The 14,636-nt window shown below is 39.2% G+C and overlaps 1 protein-coding gene across 1 annotated transcript in view; it reads right to left on the bottom strand.

The window, feature by feature from the left end:
- Positions 1 to 14,237, bottom strand: part of MYBPC1 (myosin binding protein C1) — a gene marked incomplete at its 5' end in the record, with an annotated part of 55,458 nt that extends 41,221 nt beyond the window's left edge. Inside the window, 7 exons of the mRNA XM_081084037.1 lie at positions 1,894 to 2,063; positions 6,941 to 6,997; positions 8,867 to 8,918; positions 10,372 to 10,489; positions 10,819 to 10,967; positions 14,046 to 14,156; positions 14,219 to 14,237. Coding sequence (XP_080940163.1) covers positions 1,894 to 2,063; positions 6,941 to 6,997; positions 8,867 to 8,918; positions 10,372 to 10,489; positions 10,819 to 10,967; positions 14,046 to 14,156; positions 14,219 to 14,237 — 676 coding nt within the window. The remainder of the gene's footprint in view (positions 1 to 1,893; positions 2,064 to 6,940; positions 6,998 to 8,866; positions 8,919 to 10,371; positions 10,490 to 10,818; positions 10,968 to 14,045; positions 14,157 to 14,218) is intronic.
- Positions 14,238 to 14,636: the final 399 nt, after the last annotated feature.

Raw genomic sequence — 14,636 nt, 5'->3', positions numbered from 1 at the left:
TTATCCTCCTAGTATACTAGCAATTACTGTCAGGATTATTGTATTACCTTTGTATGTCTTCTATGTCACAGATAGTTTTTTTAAAATCTAGAATCTGTGAGATAAATTCAATGACTCATAAGACTAAATTGAATGCCTTTGACTAATTGAAATAGGCTTATCAGATATTTTTGTACTGTGGATACTTGCCCAAATAGGGGCACATTAAAAGCTCCTGTTCCATATGTAGTTAGGAACTCAGGGTTTCAACAAAATTTAAATAACATAGAACATAGTGGTCCTTTAAAATATTGTCTTTGAAAGGTCCTAAACAAAGGTAGTTAACCTTTTTAAAAGTTCATATGTTTTATGATTTTAAAGATAATAATTCTCATTTAAACAGTTTGTGAAATACCTTTAAGTGTGCAATGCCTCACGAAGTTTCATGCTTGCATTTCCATCATTCCAACTTTATTATACTACTTCTCAAACAAGCTCATGTCCTCATATTTTAGCAAGATAAAATACATATTAGCTTTAAAAAAAGTTATCTATCACATACCTCGAGACATCAATTCAGAGTTAAGTGACAAGTGCAAGGAAGGCCGGTGTGTCAGACACCTCTCAGAAATAAAACTTCAGGAGTCCGAGAGAGTGAAGTCTGAGAATGGCCGAGTTGGTAAACAAAACAGAAACAAACCACTTCTATATTTCTGTGGGGCCATTTCTCAACCAATTTACACGGAGAAATAAAGGGCAGATTTTAAAAAGGAGGTGGTGAGATTCTTTAAATTCCATTTGAACATTAACAAACAATAAACAAGAATTGGATTGATATGCTAACCTGCTGTGTCATAAACCATAACTGGTGATGACCAAGTATAGGAAACTATGAAGAGCTAATGATCAATTTAAAACATATTTCTTTCTTTTCTTTTCTTTTCTTTTTGTTTTTAGTTTAAATGTCAAGGTCTTACAGTATTTTTTAAAGGGTATTTAAAAACCACACGAACAGCATCCACTTTAGGTCACCAGGGAGCAGCATCGCTATTTCACAAAACACGATGATAACCTTATTGGCTGTGAGAAGTGAATTTACAAGAATCTGATGGTAAAACAGACATCGAATCTCCTCTGCCTAAACAAGAGTGAAGGATTAGAGAGTGGGGGAGATGTGGAAGCTGGAGGAAAGGGCGGCTGAAAGATTATCAGTGACATTGGGAATATTTAATACTCTATTACAGCGGTGCTCAACCTGTGGGTCGCGACCCCTTTGGGGGTCAAACGACCCTTTCACAGGGGTCACCTAAGACCATCGGAAAAGACATATATAATTACAAATTGTTTTTGTGATTAATCACTATGCTTTTATTATGCTCAATTTGTAACAATGAAAATACATCCTGCATATCAGATATTTACATTACGATTCATAACAGTAGCAACATAACAGTTATGAAGTAGCAACGAAAATAATTTTATGGTTGGGGGTCGCCACAACATGAGGAACTGTATTAAAGGGTCGAGGCATTAGTAAGGTTGAGAACCACTGCTCTATTATATGCAGTACGTGGCAGTATTTTAATGTAGTCCTTCTGTTAACCTTACACCTTCAGTAGCTTATCAACTACCTACGTAGTCAGTGCTGTGCGGGGCAGTGGACTAGTTCACCTGGAGCCAAAGGTAATCAAGAGTATGAGTGGGGGGGTGGGGGTGGTAGTGGTTGTGGATTAATGGGGGGATGAGGACACATTTGTAATACCTTAACCAATAAAGAAATTAAAAACAAACAAAAAAACAAACAAACAAAGGTAATCAAGAGAAGCGTTTGCTCCTACAAAACCCACCCCAGCCAGTCTCACCCCAAACCCAGGGCGGGGTTTCCCCGGCGGCCACGCCCCCGAGCGGGCTCACCTGCGCTCTTCTTCTCCACCCTGCGCATGCGCTTGAGCCGCTTGAGCATCCCGCGCAGGTCGGTGATGCCGTACTGGAAGGCGATCTTCTCGTACTCGTTGGGGTTCGCATTCTTCAGCAGCTCCCACACGTCTATCTCGGGTTCCTCGTCCTGCTGCTGCTTCACCTCCCTAACCGGGGAGAACCGTTGCTTAGTTTAGCGGCTGCTCGCTGGCCCTTACCGACCGGGAAGGGTTTTCCGGTTCAGTGTTGAAAGCTCTGTTTAGTGTCTGAGCATTTAGGCTGAGAAGAAAGTCTAGGCTTTGCTTGAAGTCTCAGGGAAGCTTCCAGATAGTTAAAGATCAGACAGGTGCACGTATACGAACACTGGTTTTCCTAGTGCCTAGCACATGGGCGGGGAGGGGGGAGGCAGGATTGGAGGCTATGAGGAAATAGCCTGAAGGTATTTTTACTTATTTTCAACTTGGAAAGTCTAGACGGTGAGGTTTGAGGAACTTAAGACCAGTGTTCATCTAGGATATGGTTATTGAAAAAAGTAGATTAAGAACTAGAAGTTTTAAATATTGGCCTATGAGGGGAAAGGCTCTCTACCTTCATTGGGGTGCGCACCCTACCTATCTATCTATCTATCTATGAAGACAGTACACATATAGTACACACACCTTTGGATTTTGCAAATAGCGTGTTTCTTACCATATTAGTAAATGTGTATGCTAATCATTTTTTGCTATTTTTTTTTAATGCAAAAAATATTTGAAATTGCCACGTTTTGTTTTATTTTTTGGTTGGTTGTTTTTTTGTCTGATTTTTGTGGCTACGTATGATTTTGAAAAGAATTGTTCTCTAAATTGGCAGGGGAAGGAGAACGAGGCCAATTATTTTTTTCATTTTAAAGTACGGTCTTGAAATTTTTAGGACAGCCTTGGTATGAGTTGTAAAGATATAAATGTTAAACTTTAAAGCAAATGGTTAAGGGTTACATGAACAGGGGAATAGTAACTTCTTAGTGTAATTGTCAAAATTATGACTCAAAACTTTGATTACTGACTACAGAACATATAGAACATGGAAAGAACATATACAACTAAAGAATATTTGATTTAAAGTATATTTGTCTGCCCTTGTTTCAAAACCAAAAAATGAAACAAAAACTCAAGAATAAACACTCTTTAGGAAAAGATCCTTAGAGTAAATGCAACATATAATTTAAATGGATTTCCTCCATTGGCTAACTCATCCTGATTTTGTTGACATTTAATTGACTTTTTATCAGATTAATTAGGGAATGTTACAGTGACTACTTACTGTGAATAATGCTGGTTTGGATATGATTTTCCAGGAAAACTGGTCAACACATCTTAAACATCAGTGTGAAAACAGGCTCATGCTATCATGTTAGCAAATGATGGATTACATATGTTTGCATTGTCACATGAATCACACTTGTTTCAGTGTCTTGAGGAAATGCTGGATTGCAGTTATGGGAACGGGAGGAGAATACAAATATTAACATAGAGTTTAGGGTGATGTTAGGCAAGGATGATTTCTGAATATCTAATTTCCATTGTCATGTAAGTCATTTTACCTAGAGGCAGAGGATGCTGAGGCTAATCTGGGAAGTGGAAGGGAGTGAGGGTCACTGGTCCATCAGTAACCTTTGTGGAAAGGACTAGAAAACACCATTAGAAAAGTGTGCCTCTTAAAAACACAAGTATTGTGTTCACTCACTGAAATAACAACACCCTCTATTAGCCTGGGAACATTGAAATGTTTGGGAAATTGTACTGATGTTGGAATATTAGTAATAATTTGCCAGATCTACTAAATCTACTGCCTGAAAGCAGTCTAAATTTCAAATATGTCTTTTAAATATTTTGTAGGAAGTTTGGAAGAATTGCAATTAAAATGCATATGTACATATGTATATATTCCCTGTGAGTATTCCCTCAATCCACTTTATTAATGCTCTATTTTTGTCACAGTCCAGCCTCACTATAGTCCCCAAACTGTAAAATTGTGCCGTGATACATTGTGTTAAATTTGTATTTCAGCCAAGAAGAATTAGATACATATACATTTCAAGTATTCTCCTGACACTGGCGAAAGGATTTAAAGATAGCAAACTAGATTAAAATAGCTAAAAAGAGGCACAAGTGAAACACTGAGGCATACCTAGATCCATGAGGTGAATATTTATATGATGGAAGCCAATAATAAAGATCATTTTCCGTGTGATTTCTTAAGTTTTGTTGGTACTAATAGATTCATAAAACCAACCCTCACCATGTTTTTCCATTAAAACACCAAAATATACCTCAGTCTACCACATTCTTAATTTTATCAAATTTTGTGTGCAAACACCAATGACCTCTTGCCTGTTCCTTCCTTTTCTCTCTGTCACTTAACTGAATCCCAAATTGCAAGGTTGAAGTATTCCTCATTTTGTACTGGATTGTGAGATCAAGGCTCCCATCTGTAGCATTTTCTTAACTCATCCAGAACATATCTTTTCTTAACATGTGTGGCTGCAGATGGCCCTACCTGCATGGCTGCATTAATTTATAGTAGGGAGAAAAATTCAAATTTCTATAGGCACCCCTGATTCCTTTCCAAGCACTGGGATTAACCTATATAACATTCACAGTACTTTCATCTACATCAAAATTTCTATAACTTGATGATCCCAGTGAAGTACAAAGCAGTTATAGAAATTTTATGTAGAATAAAACTTTCAAGTATTTATATAGGTCAAAACCCATAACAAAATGCTACCTAAAAGATTTACTCAGGGCAGGGATATCTTTTGTTGTATGGAGATGTTGGTTATAATGATATCTATTCAGATAGGGGTTTTGCCATAGACTCTTAGAGTAGATATGGTAACCAAGTGTCATTACCACAATGAAAACATATGCAATTCACAAGTTAGTAGAAAAACACAATGATTTGTAAAGTTATGTTGATGGATTAGTATAGTATATTAAATGAATATATTCTTATGTTAACAACAATCTATTTATGAGTCAAAATCATAATTAGGGGATGTAAAGAAAATGAGACATGTTGGCTGTCCATATTTCCTAGTAATTTTTTTCCTTAGTCATTTTCACCATTAGATGATTTCTTTTACTCTGCAAACTGGTAGAGCTAGTCTGTTCTTTTTTCTTTTTTCTTTTTACCCAGAGTATGACAATTAATAATCTACTGTATCATGTTTTGATTGACTGGTTAATATGTATATGTACATATTTTGTTTACAAATATAAACACTTCAAGGGAAAATGTCACATTTTTGGTGGAAGTGAATATTCAACACCTACTGTGAGCCATGCCTTTACATTTAATTCTCACAATTTTATTAAGTAGTTTTTATTCTCCACATTTACATATATGTAAACCAAGTCTCAGAGAGGACATATAATTTGACCACAGTCATGTAATCAGTAAATGTTAGAGTTGAAACTCAAATCCATGTTTTTAACACTATTCTTTCCCTCCCACAAATGTGTATTCATCCCTTTCTGTGTACCAGGCACTGGGAGACACTGAATTTCTTTTCCTCACATCACCTGTAGCATTATATTCTATACATACAAAGAAAACCGTATTTGCCGGTTGAGTAAATATTTGCAGGGGAAAAAACCTTTCTTGTCTTCATAAAGTGTCAATTTGTGTTATAAACTGAAGCATCAATTTGAAGTGTCCAAAGAAGGAAAGATGATTTGATACTGCCAATGTATACTGATTGGCTAATATCCATTGGTAGTTAATAAATTGCACCTTTTAATATTTCTGTTCTCAACCGAAATGTTTAGAGCTGGGGTGAATTTTTCACTCATTGGAACTTGAATAAAGGCATCAAACTAAACTGAGATATCCCAGTTGTTGTTTTTTTATAATTTGCTGTCAAGCATATTTGTACTTGTGTTCCTTTAACAACCATAGCAAGCACTAAAAGGTCTAAAAAGTTAACCTAAAAAGTTAAATGAAAACTGATATCAATATTATATATCATCAATTTAGAGGTGTAGTTTTACTGTTAACTTACAAATTTAGTAGATAAACACAATCAATTTCTTCTTGTTTCTTCACTAAATATCTGGATATGTTTAACTTTATATATAACAAATATAATATTGCATATGATATGATTATATATGCAACTGTATAGACAGAAATCATATAAAATGATTATATGCTATACATCCATAATAAAGTTGTACAAATTTTATTATAAGAGCGAACAATGTTAACAGGGTGTGATAATGCTAAATATTTATTTCTATTTTACTACCAGATTTTACTTCTTTTTAAATGAACATTTTTTTGACATTTTAAACATCTCTGAAAGAAAGATGTATCTTATAATCAAAAATATGTCATACTAAACTATTAGGAGCAATTTTTTTGCTCAGTGATTTATAAAATACAGGTATATCTTAAAATGGATGGTGTCTTAGATTTGATGAAATATAGTAAATCATAAATGCTATATTAAAGTAGGTGTGCTTTCAAAATATATATGTATTTTATATACATATGTATATATTATATATGTGTATATTATATATATACACATATATATATACACACACACACACACCTGCATAGACTTCTACCAAAATTGTGAAATTGATTTTTTAGTCAAATATCCAAGGCAGGAGATTGGAAGCTTTATTCCGGCATCATAGGGAATCATGGTTGAAATGAGAGAAATTAGAGGTTTTTAGGTATTTAAGTCTTCTGTCTCAGTTTTCAGTCTCTTCATCCCCGACTAAGAAAATATGCAAAGACTCATAAAACATATAAGAAGAAAATATAACAGCATCAGCTAAAACCTTAGATTAGTATGCTAAAACCTTGAACAGATTAGTATGCAGTTGTTTCTCTGTCTCTTTCTTAGTTGACTCTGTTATGTTCTATAAGCAAAACACGTTTTAAGAAATAAGAAATTCTTTGAAACACATCTACTTTAAACTTGACTTCTCTGAGTGGGTATCTAAAAATTTCCAGGCCACAGCTCCTCACTCCATCACTTGGTTCTCACCTACGTTTCAGGAGACCACTAAAGTCAAGTTCCCCTGCATCCTCTTGACCTTCTCCACTGTCATTAACGAAAGAAAAGCAAATCTGGGTTTAGTGCTGAGACACATACACAACAGTTTCCCCCAAACACTCTACGTATAATGTATATGCAATTTTGTACCAGCACACAAGTCCTGGGACTAATCAACACAAACTATTCCTTTTCACACAAGTGACATTGAAAACTTTTTGGAGTATGTAACTTGTGGAAAAGTAAACATGAAGAGACACAGTTTTGTAGATTGCATATATAAAACGGCTTAGATTTGTGTTAAAATGGAGTAACACAAATGCAATGAAGCCAAACAACACAAAGCACTTTGTTTTTGCAAGTTGGGAGGGTCTGGAAACATACCCGTGTGAAAAGCAAAGGACTTTTGCTGATCTCTGTCACTTGTGTCAAACAGAGATTGGCTTGGAGGACGAAGTGTACCAGTGTCAAATATATAAGTGCAAAGCTTATAGTCAAAGTTAACCTCTTTGTGTCCATCAATAGATGAATCAGGTAATGTGATACCGACACAACATAAGAATGGAGCTAGTGCAAAGCTTTTTAAAAGATACATTCCTGCCCTAGCCAGTTTGGCTCAATGCATGGAGCATCAGCCTGAGGACCAAAGGGTCTCGGGTTCCGTTCTGTACCTTGGTTGCAGGCTCCTACCCAGCCCGGGCCCTGGTCCGGGTGTGTGCAGGAGGCAACCGATGCTTCTCTCACATCAATGTTTCGCTCTTTTTTTCCCTCTCTCTTCCACTTTCTCTAAGAATCAATGGAAAAATATCCTTGTGTGAGGATTTAAAAAAATTAAAATTAAAAAAAATAAATAAAAGTTGCATTTTTTTCTGTTTTAAAGGGAAATACGTATAAGCTTTTCATTTTCTTTTAAAATGAATTTTTCAAAAATTTGCCTTTGAAATGTTGATGAGCCTTCTACAGGATTTTTTTAAAGTGCTTTTCTATAGAGAAATGCATCTTAAAGTAGACATGCAACCATCTTTGATTTCTTATAAACTCTAAATAGAAGCTATGGAGCTTACACTTAAATGGCACTATATACTCACTTGCATGTTTAATTTTTTAATAAAGATTTTGTTTCCTGCTCTTTACAAATGTTAGCTATGGTTCCTAAGGGGAGTCCGCGGGTTTAAAAACTGTGTATAACGTATAAGTCATACGAATTGAAGTCCAAAAATGTGTTTTCAAAAGTTCTTTAATAGCTCCGTAAGTGATTTCTAGATGAAAAGCGATATAAGCTTTCTGACATTACTTAACTGGTTCTACATAAGATGTGTATCCTTATAAATTTATCTTTTTTGGCCACTTGGTGGGAAATAATGCAATTAAGGAAGAAGGCACATAAGAATAGATTGAAAGTGTGTTTTTATAAGGCAACTGTGAAACCTGTCAAAATGGGAGCTTCACTATTAATGAGAATATTCTTAAGAATGACCCATAAGCCCTGGCCTGTGTGGCTCAGTTGGTTGGAGTGTTGACCCCATACACTGAAGGGTCACGGGCTGGATTCCCAGTCTTGGCCCATTACCTAGGTTGCGGGTTCAGTCCCTGGATAAGATGCATATGAGACGCAACCAATCAATGTTTCTCTCTCACATCAATGTTTCTCTCTGTGTACGTCTCTCTAAAATCGATAAATGTGTCCTTGGGTGAGGATTTTTTTTTTTTTTTTTAAAAAGCATAATCAATATATACTTGATTTGGCCTTAAGCCCAGGGCTTTTCTAGAACACTAACTTTTGAATATATGGTATGTTTAACTAGTGAAAAAAAATTCTCATTTGAAATTATAAAGGGTGGAGGAAGAGAAAGTGGTTTTTAAAAATCCTCCACTTTCATGTTGTACAAAAGCTACGTTGAGTCCCTTTGAAGTTACCTTCTCTTGAAAGCAGATCTGATGTCAATGTTTGGAGTACTCCCAGTAGATTCTTTAAAAGGAAAGAAAAACAAAAAAACAAACACCATTAAGAAGGCAGTTTTGTGTTCAGTTCCTTTCCAGGCTGTGGGGACTCTTCAGAAGGAAGGAAGGCCAGGTGAAGGGGCATGGCTCCTCCTGGAATGCTGCCGAGATAGCATAAGTTATCCTCCCTCACACAGAATCAATGCTACTGCCGCCCTTTGTCATTCCGCCTGCCTGCCTAGTAGAATCTCCTGAAGAGCTTCAAAAAGTGCCAGCTTCTTGGTCTCCCTGCTGGAGATTTTGATTCACCTGATCAGAGATAGTACCCAGATATCAAAATTCTTAAGAAGCCCTTCAGGTGATTCTCAGAGATGCCTGGCTAGATTCTATAATCCCAATGGGGTTGGATCAGAACCAGATTTCCACTTAATACATAAATCTTGACAACACCTCCACCCCAGATCACGAAGCCTCTGCTTGACATCTCTTGGAATGGGCTTCTCACAACCTTCTGTTGTGTCTACAAAGCTTTATCGAAAGAGCTCATTCTAATGCTAAGACAAAATTCACCGTCTCCTAATTTCTATCTTTTGATTCTAATCTGCCTAAACACTTCTCGAGTACATGGAAAATGGCCTGGTCCTTCTGTGTGATGGCCCTTCCTCTATTTACAATGAATCGTATACGCAGGGCCTCCGTCATCCACACTGAATAGAGCACGATTTCTGGATTCTCCATCCCCCTGGCTACCCTCCTCCAGAAGCGATCCTGGTGGAGCATAGCGCCCAGGGCTCAAGACATTACTCCAGATGCAGATCAGCTAGCATGCTGCAGAGTGGGGTGCCATTTTCTAAACCTAGATTCTATGCCGTGTCTAATGGCCTAGTTTTAAATGATGCCAGCTTTGTCTTTGGTAGCGACATCACACTTTGGAGTCATCTTAAGTTTATGGAATCATCTTTACTGCCAAGTCAACTTTCCCTTTGTGTACTCAGAGAAGTGGTTCCCACCCCCAAACTACCTGTACACCCTTACATTTATCCCTATTAAATCCAAACATATAAATGAAGAACTTTCATATCTCATCTCTGTCCTTATAAGGCAAATCCTCCCTTCCACCTGGGTATCCTAACATCCTTGTGCCATATTAACTTATCCCCAAACCTGAGTGGGAATAAGTGGACCCAATGAAGCATGTACATTCAGTACAGCTTCAGCCCTTATTTGGGAGATTGAAGGGATACAGGTAGCACAAACAAGAGATGCTCAGCAATAATATCCCCAACTTCCCCTTATAAATTACCTCATAACTATTTAATTCAGCAAGCTTGCTGGGACCATCACAACCAGAAACACACACTGTTTTAAAGGAAACTTTATTTTTAAAATATCATAGTATTAAATGGCCTTCTCTTCCATCCCCTCATGCCCCATCAAAAAAAAAAAAAATCACATTTATTGAGACAAGAACGCTCTCTTACCGCGCACTTCAAGATCGAAGGAACAGCTGTCAAACTTATCCTTATAGCTGACCTCACATCTGTAGTTTCCTGCATAGTTCTCTTTGGCCTTGATGATCTGCATCTCGAATGTGTATATCTGCAATGAAATGCATCTGACACATGTCAGTCCTACCTGGCAGAAAGATGCCATCACATTTCAGTTTTTTCCTCAACCCTGTAGCACTGTCTTAAAGACGCGTCTGTATCTGTGGATTCTATGACGATGCTCTCAATAGAGGAGGGGTCCTGTGCTCCACCGCCTCTGGGCACAGCAGGGCAAGCGTGCTAAGGGTAGACGCTAGGAACACTAATGCCAGAGAATTTTCTGGGACTGAAATTTCTCAAAGCTGAACATAAAAATGACCTTCTATCCACCCTGCAGGGATGAGCTAGCCAGGCCCCTATGCCAGGAGTTCAGGGCCATACCCGAGTGTGCCTTTCGAAGGTTTCCTTCAGCTGGAGGTGCTTCCCAGCTTTGCTGGCCAGGTCCATCCATTTCCCTTTAAACCATTTGACAGTGGGTTTTCTAAGAAGATCTTCAGCCTTGACCTTGGCTATAAAGGTGATATTTTCACCTAGAAAAAGCACAAGTGATTCAGACTAGTTTAGAAATTGTCATTTGGCCCAGCCAGTGAGGCTCTCAGTTGATTAAACATCGTCCTGTGCACCAGGAGGTCACTAGTTCCATTCCCCATCAGGACACATGCCTGAGTTCGGGGCTCGATCCTCAGTGGGAATCATGCAGAAGGCAGCCAATTGATGTTTCCCTCTCTCTGAAATCAATAAAACTGTCATTTTTAAATGACATTTTAAAAAACTGTCATTTGTTTTGCTCTCAACTGGAAGGAGTTATATGGGACTGCATTGCATACACTATTATGAGACTGGTGCCCCTAGAATTGTGCAATGAAATGGCCCTGATTATTTTACAAGCACCTTAAAAGGTCTTTAGGTTCTCCAACTTACCCTTTGTTTGAGGTTTATGGAACAAAAAAGGAGCAATGGGTTAATTAATAGAAATAATTTGGGGGGGGGGGGTTGATATTCTATATATGAAATAAAAATGGTGAAAAGGTCACAAATGTATGTATACAAATCTATATATACTAGAGGCCCGATGCACAAAATTCATGCACGGAGGGTTGGGGGGTGTCCCTCAGTCCAGCCTGCACCCTCTTGCAATCCTGGATCCCTTGGAATGCCTGGCAGTTGGATATCCCTCTCGCAATCTGGGACCGCTGGCTCCTAACCGCTCACCTGCCTGCCTGCTTGATTGCCCCTAACCACTCTGCCTGCCTGCCTCATTGCCCCTAAACACTCGCCTGCCCAATCGCCCCTAACACTCACCTGCCTGCCTGATCACCCCTAACCGCCTCTGCCTTGGCCGCCGCCACTGCGGCTTCATTTGGAATGTCGTCCGGAAGGTCGTTTGGCTGTCAGGTCTAATTAGCATATTATGTTTTTATTATTATAGATAGTGTATAAATTTTTTCAAATCTTTTTTATTAAGCAAGTAATGGAAAGTCTGGAATTATGGGAATATGATTATATGAAGCTGCTCTTTTTTAAATAAACTTTCCTATCTGTTTGAATTGACAGATTACTGATAAGACCCTTAGTACATGAAAACTCTAGCTCCAGGGCCAGCCCAGCATTTTGGTGTCTTCTGGAAACATGAGGGGAGCTGACATTTCCATTTACATGCAGTGTGCTTCTATATTCCTGACCTGAAAGAATATAGGCAACCATAGGCTCATATGCATACTATTTGGTAAGTGTCAAAGACTAGTTCTGATCCCAGTATATTTCTTTTTTTAAAATATATTTTATTGATTTTTTACAGAGAGGAAAGGAGAGGGATAGAGAGTTAGAAACATCGATGAGAGAGAAACATCGACCAGCTGCCTCCTGCACACCACCCCCTGGGGATGTGCCCGTAACCAAGGTACATGCCCTTGACTGGAATCGAACTTGGGACCTTTCAATCTGCAGGCCAACGCTCTATCCACTGAGCCAAACCGGTCAGGGCCCAGTATATTTCTTATAAAAATTTACTTAGTTAAAAATTCCTGGACCCCAAGTTGTTAACTCACCACCCTGCTTATTTCCTTCATGGTACTTGGTTTTTGTGATTATCTGTTTGTTTAATTTGTTGTTTTCTGCTCATCCTGTTAAAACTGCAAGTTCTGAGTGCTCACATGTTATAGAGTTCAGACTAGTGTTTTAACAGGTGCGCAATCAGTATTCTTTAATGAGTATCTCCAAAGTTGAATCATCTGTTTGATTAGCTTCCTCTGAGATACTATACATCCTGATAGTGTAATCATCTTACAGAATGAGGCGTGTTGTAATGACAGCAAACACTGGCTCAGAGATATAAGATATGCCAGGCATTATTCAAAGTACTTCACAGATAGTATTATCCCCACTTGACAAATGAAGAAATCTATTTGTATCCCACCTGGCTCCAGGCTCCAGGCACTCAACTCCTACATACTAAAGTGTACTGAAATGATAACTCACCTTTTCAAGGATTTAATATAGAAATACAATGGGATACTATCCTATATAATAAAGAGCTAATATGCAAATGGTCATCACACCCTCATGCCATCACGCCTTAATGGCTCAGACACTCAACACTGAGGAGAGAATAGGGACCAGCCAGGCACAAATGAGCTTGAAAGAGAGGAATGGGGACCAGTCAGGCTGCGGCCCAGGCAAGGGACAAGCTGCCTGCCCTATGGTCCTGGGTGCCAGTGGCTGGGGCTACAGTCCAGGAGAGGGACAAGCCGCCTGCCCTGTGGTCCTGGGCACCAGTGGCTGTGCTTGCACCTGCAGCCTGGGAGAGGGACAAGCCACCCGCCCTGCGGTCCCAGGTGCCTGTGGCTGTGGCCAACCTGGGTGAAGCTGGCCGGGTCCTGGGTGCCTGCGGCCGGCCAGAGGGAGGGAAGCTCGGGTCCCAGGTGCCTGAGACCAGTCAGATGAGGGAATTCTGGGTCATGGGTGTGGGGCAAGGCAGAGGCAGTTAGGGGCGATCAGGCCAGCAGGGGAGCAGTTAGGGGTGATTAGGTCAGTAGGGGAGCAGTTAGGGGTGATCAGGCAGGCAGAGGGGTTGGTGGTGATCAGGTAGGTAGGCAGGTGAGCAGTTAGGAGCCAGTGGTCCTGGATTGTGAGAGGGATGTCCGACTGCCAGACATCCCCCAAGGGGTCCAGGATTGCAAGAGGGTACAGGCTGGGCTGAGGGATACCCCCCCCCCTTCCATGCATGAATTTCATGCACTAGGCCAATAGTTCAGCCATAAAAAGGAAAGGAAGTACTGATTTATGCTATAGCATGGATAGATCCAGTCACTAAAGGTCACATATTGTGTGATTCGATTTATATGAAATACCCAGAATAGGAAAATTTACATAGACAAAAGAGATTAGAGGTTGTCAGAGGCTGAAGGGAGGGAGAATGGGGAGTAACTGCGTAATGGGGGTACAAGGTTTCTGTTTGGAATGACGAAAAGTTTTGGAACTAGATAGAGGTAGTGGTCGTACATTGAGTGTACTAATAGCCATTGGTTGTTCACTTTACAATGGTTGCTTTTTTGTTATGTGAATTTCACCTGCATTTTTTGAAAGCAGGATTTATGCTTGGCACTCACCAACTTTCACTGTTCCTGTTTGAGGCTTTTCCACGAACAGGATGGACAGCTGAGAATTGGCATCCTGCTTGTCATGATCCTCTGTGGCAGGTGATTCTCCAAGAGACCATTCTAATGAGCAGAAAGGAGGAAAAGGATCATTTAAGGGCCAGATTCTTCAGAGGTAGACTTACCTGGGTTTGTCGTTCTCATCACCGCGGAAGCTTGACTTTGTCTAGTCAACCTGGATAAATGTAACACCACTCTTTCCATCCATCACCCTGCAGTCATCAGTAGAGAGTGACAGGTTCCCATTCTTACATGGATGTTTCTTCCATGATGGGATAAATGAACATTTTCTAATTCCTAGAAACTAACACTTTTCAGGCAGGGTGTTATTCTGTCTTTCTTGGAAGCCATGGTTCCTTTCTTTTCCCATCCTGCCTGACCCCTAACAAATAAATAATGGTGAGAAGTATATTAAATCAGTACTCTCACTATTTTTGCAGGTAACTGACTATGAGGCTATACACATATAACAAAAGAGTTTGATGGGTCAGTTTGCAGGTCAATTGGGAAGGGTGAAACAACCAAGTCTGGCCTGGTATTTCT

This window comes from Myotis nattereri (assembly GCF_964212035.1).
Source record: "Myotis nattereri genome assembly, chromosome: 2".
Taxonomy (NCBI): domain Eukaryota; kingdom Metazoa; phylum Chordata; class Mammalia; order Chiroptera; family Vespertilionidae; genus Myotis; species Myotis nattereri.
Note: the sequence above shows the minus strand (reverse complement) of the source record. Positions and strands in the feature narration are given on the sequence as shown.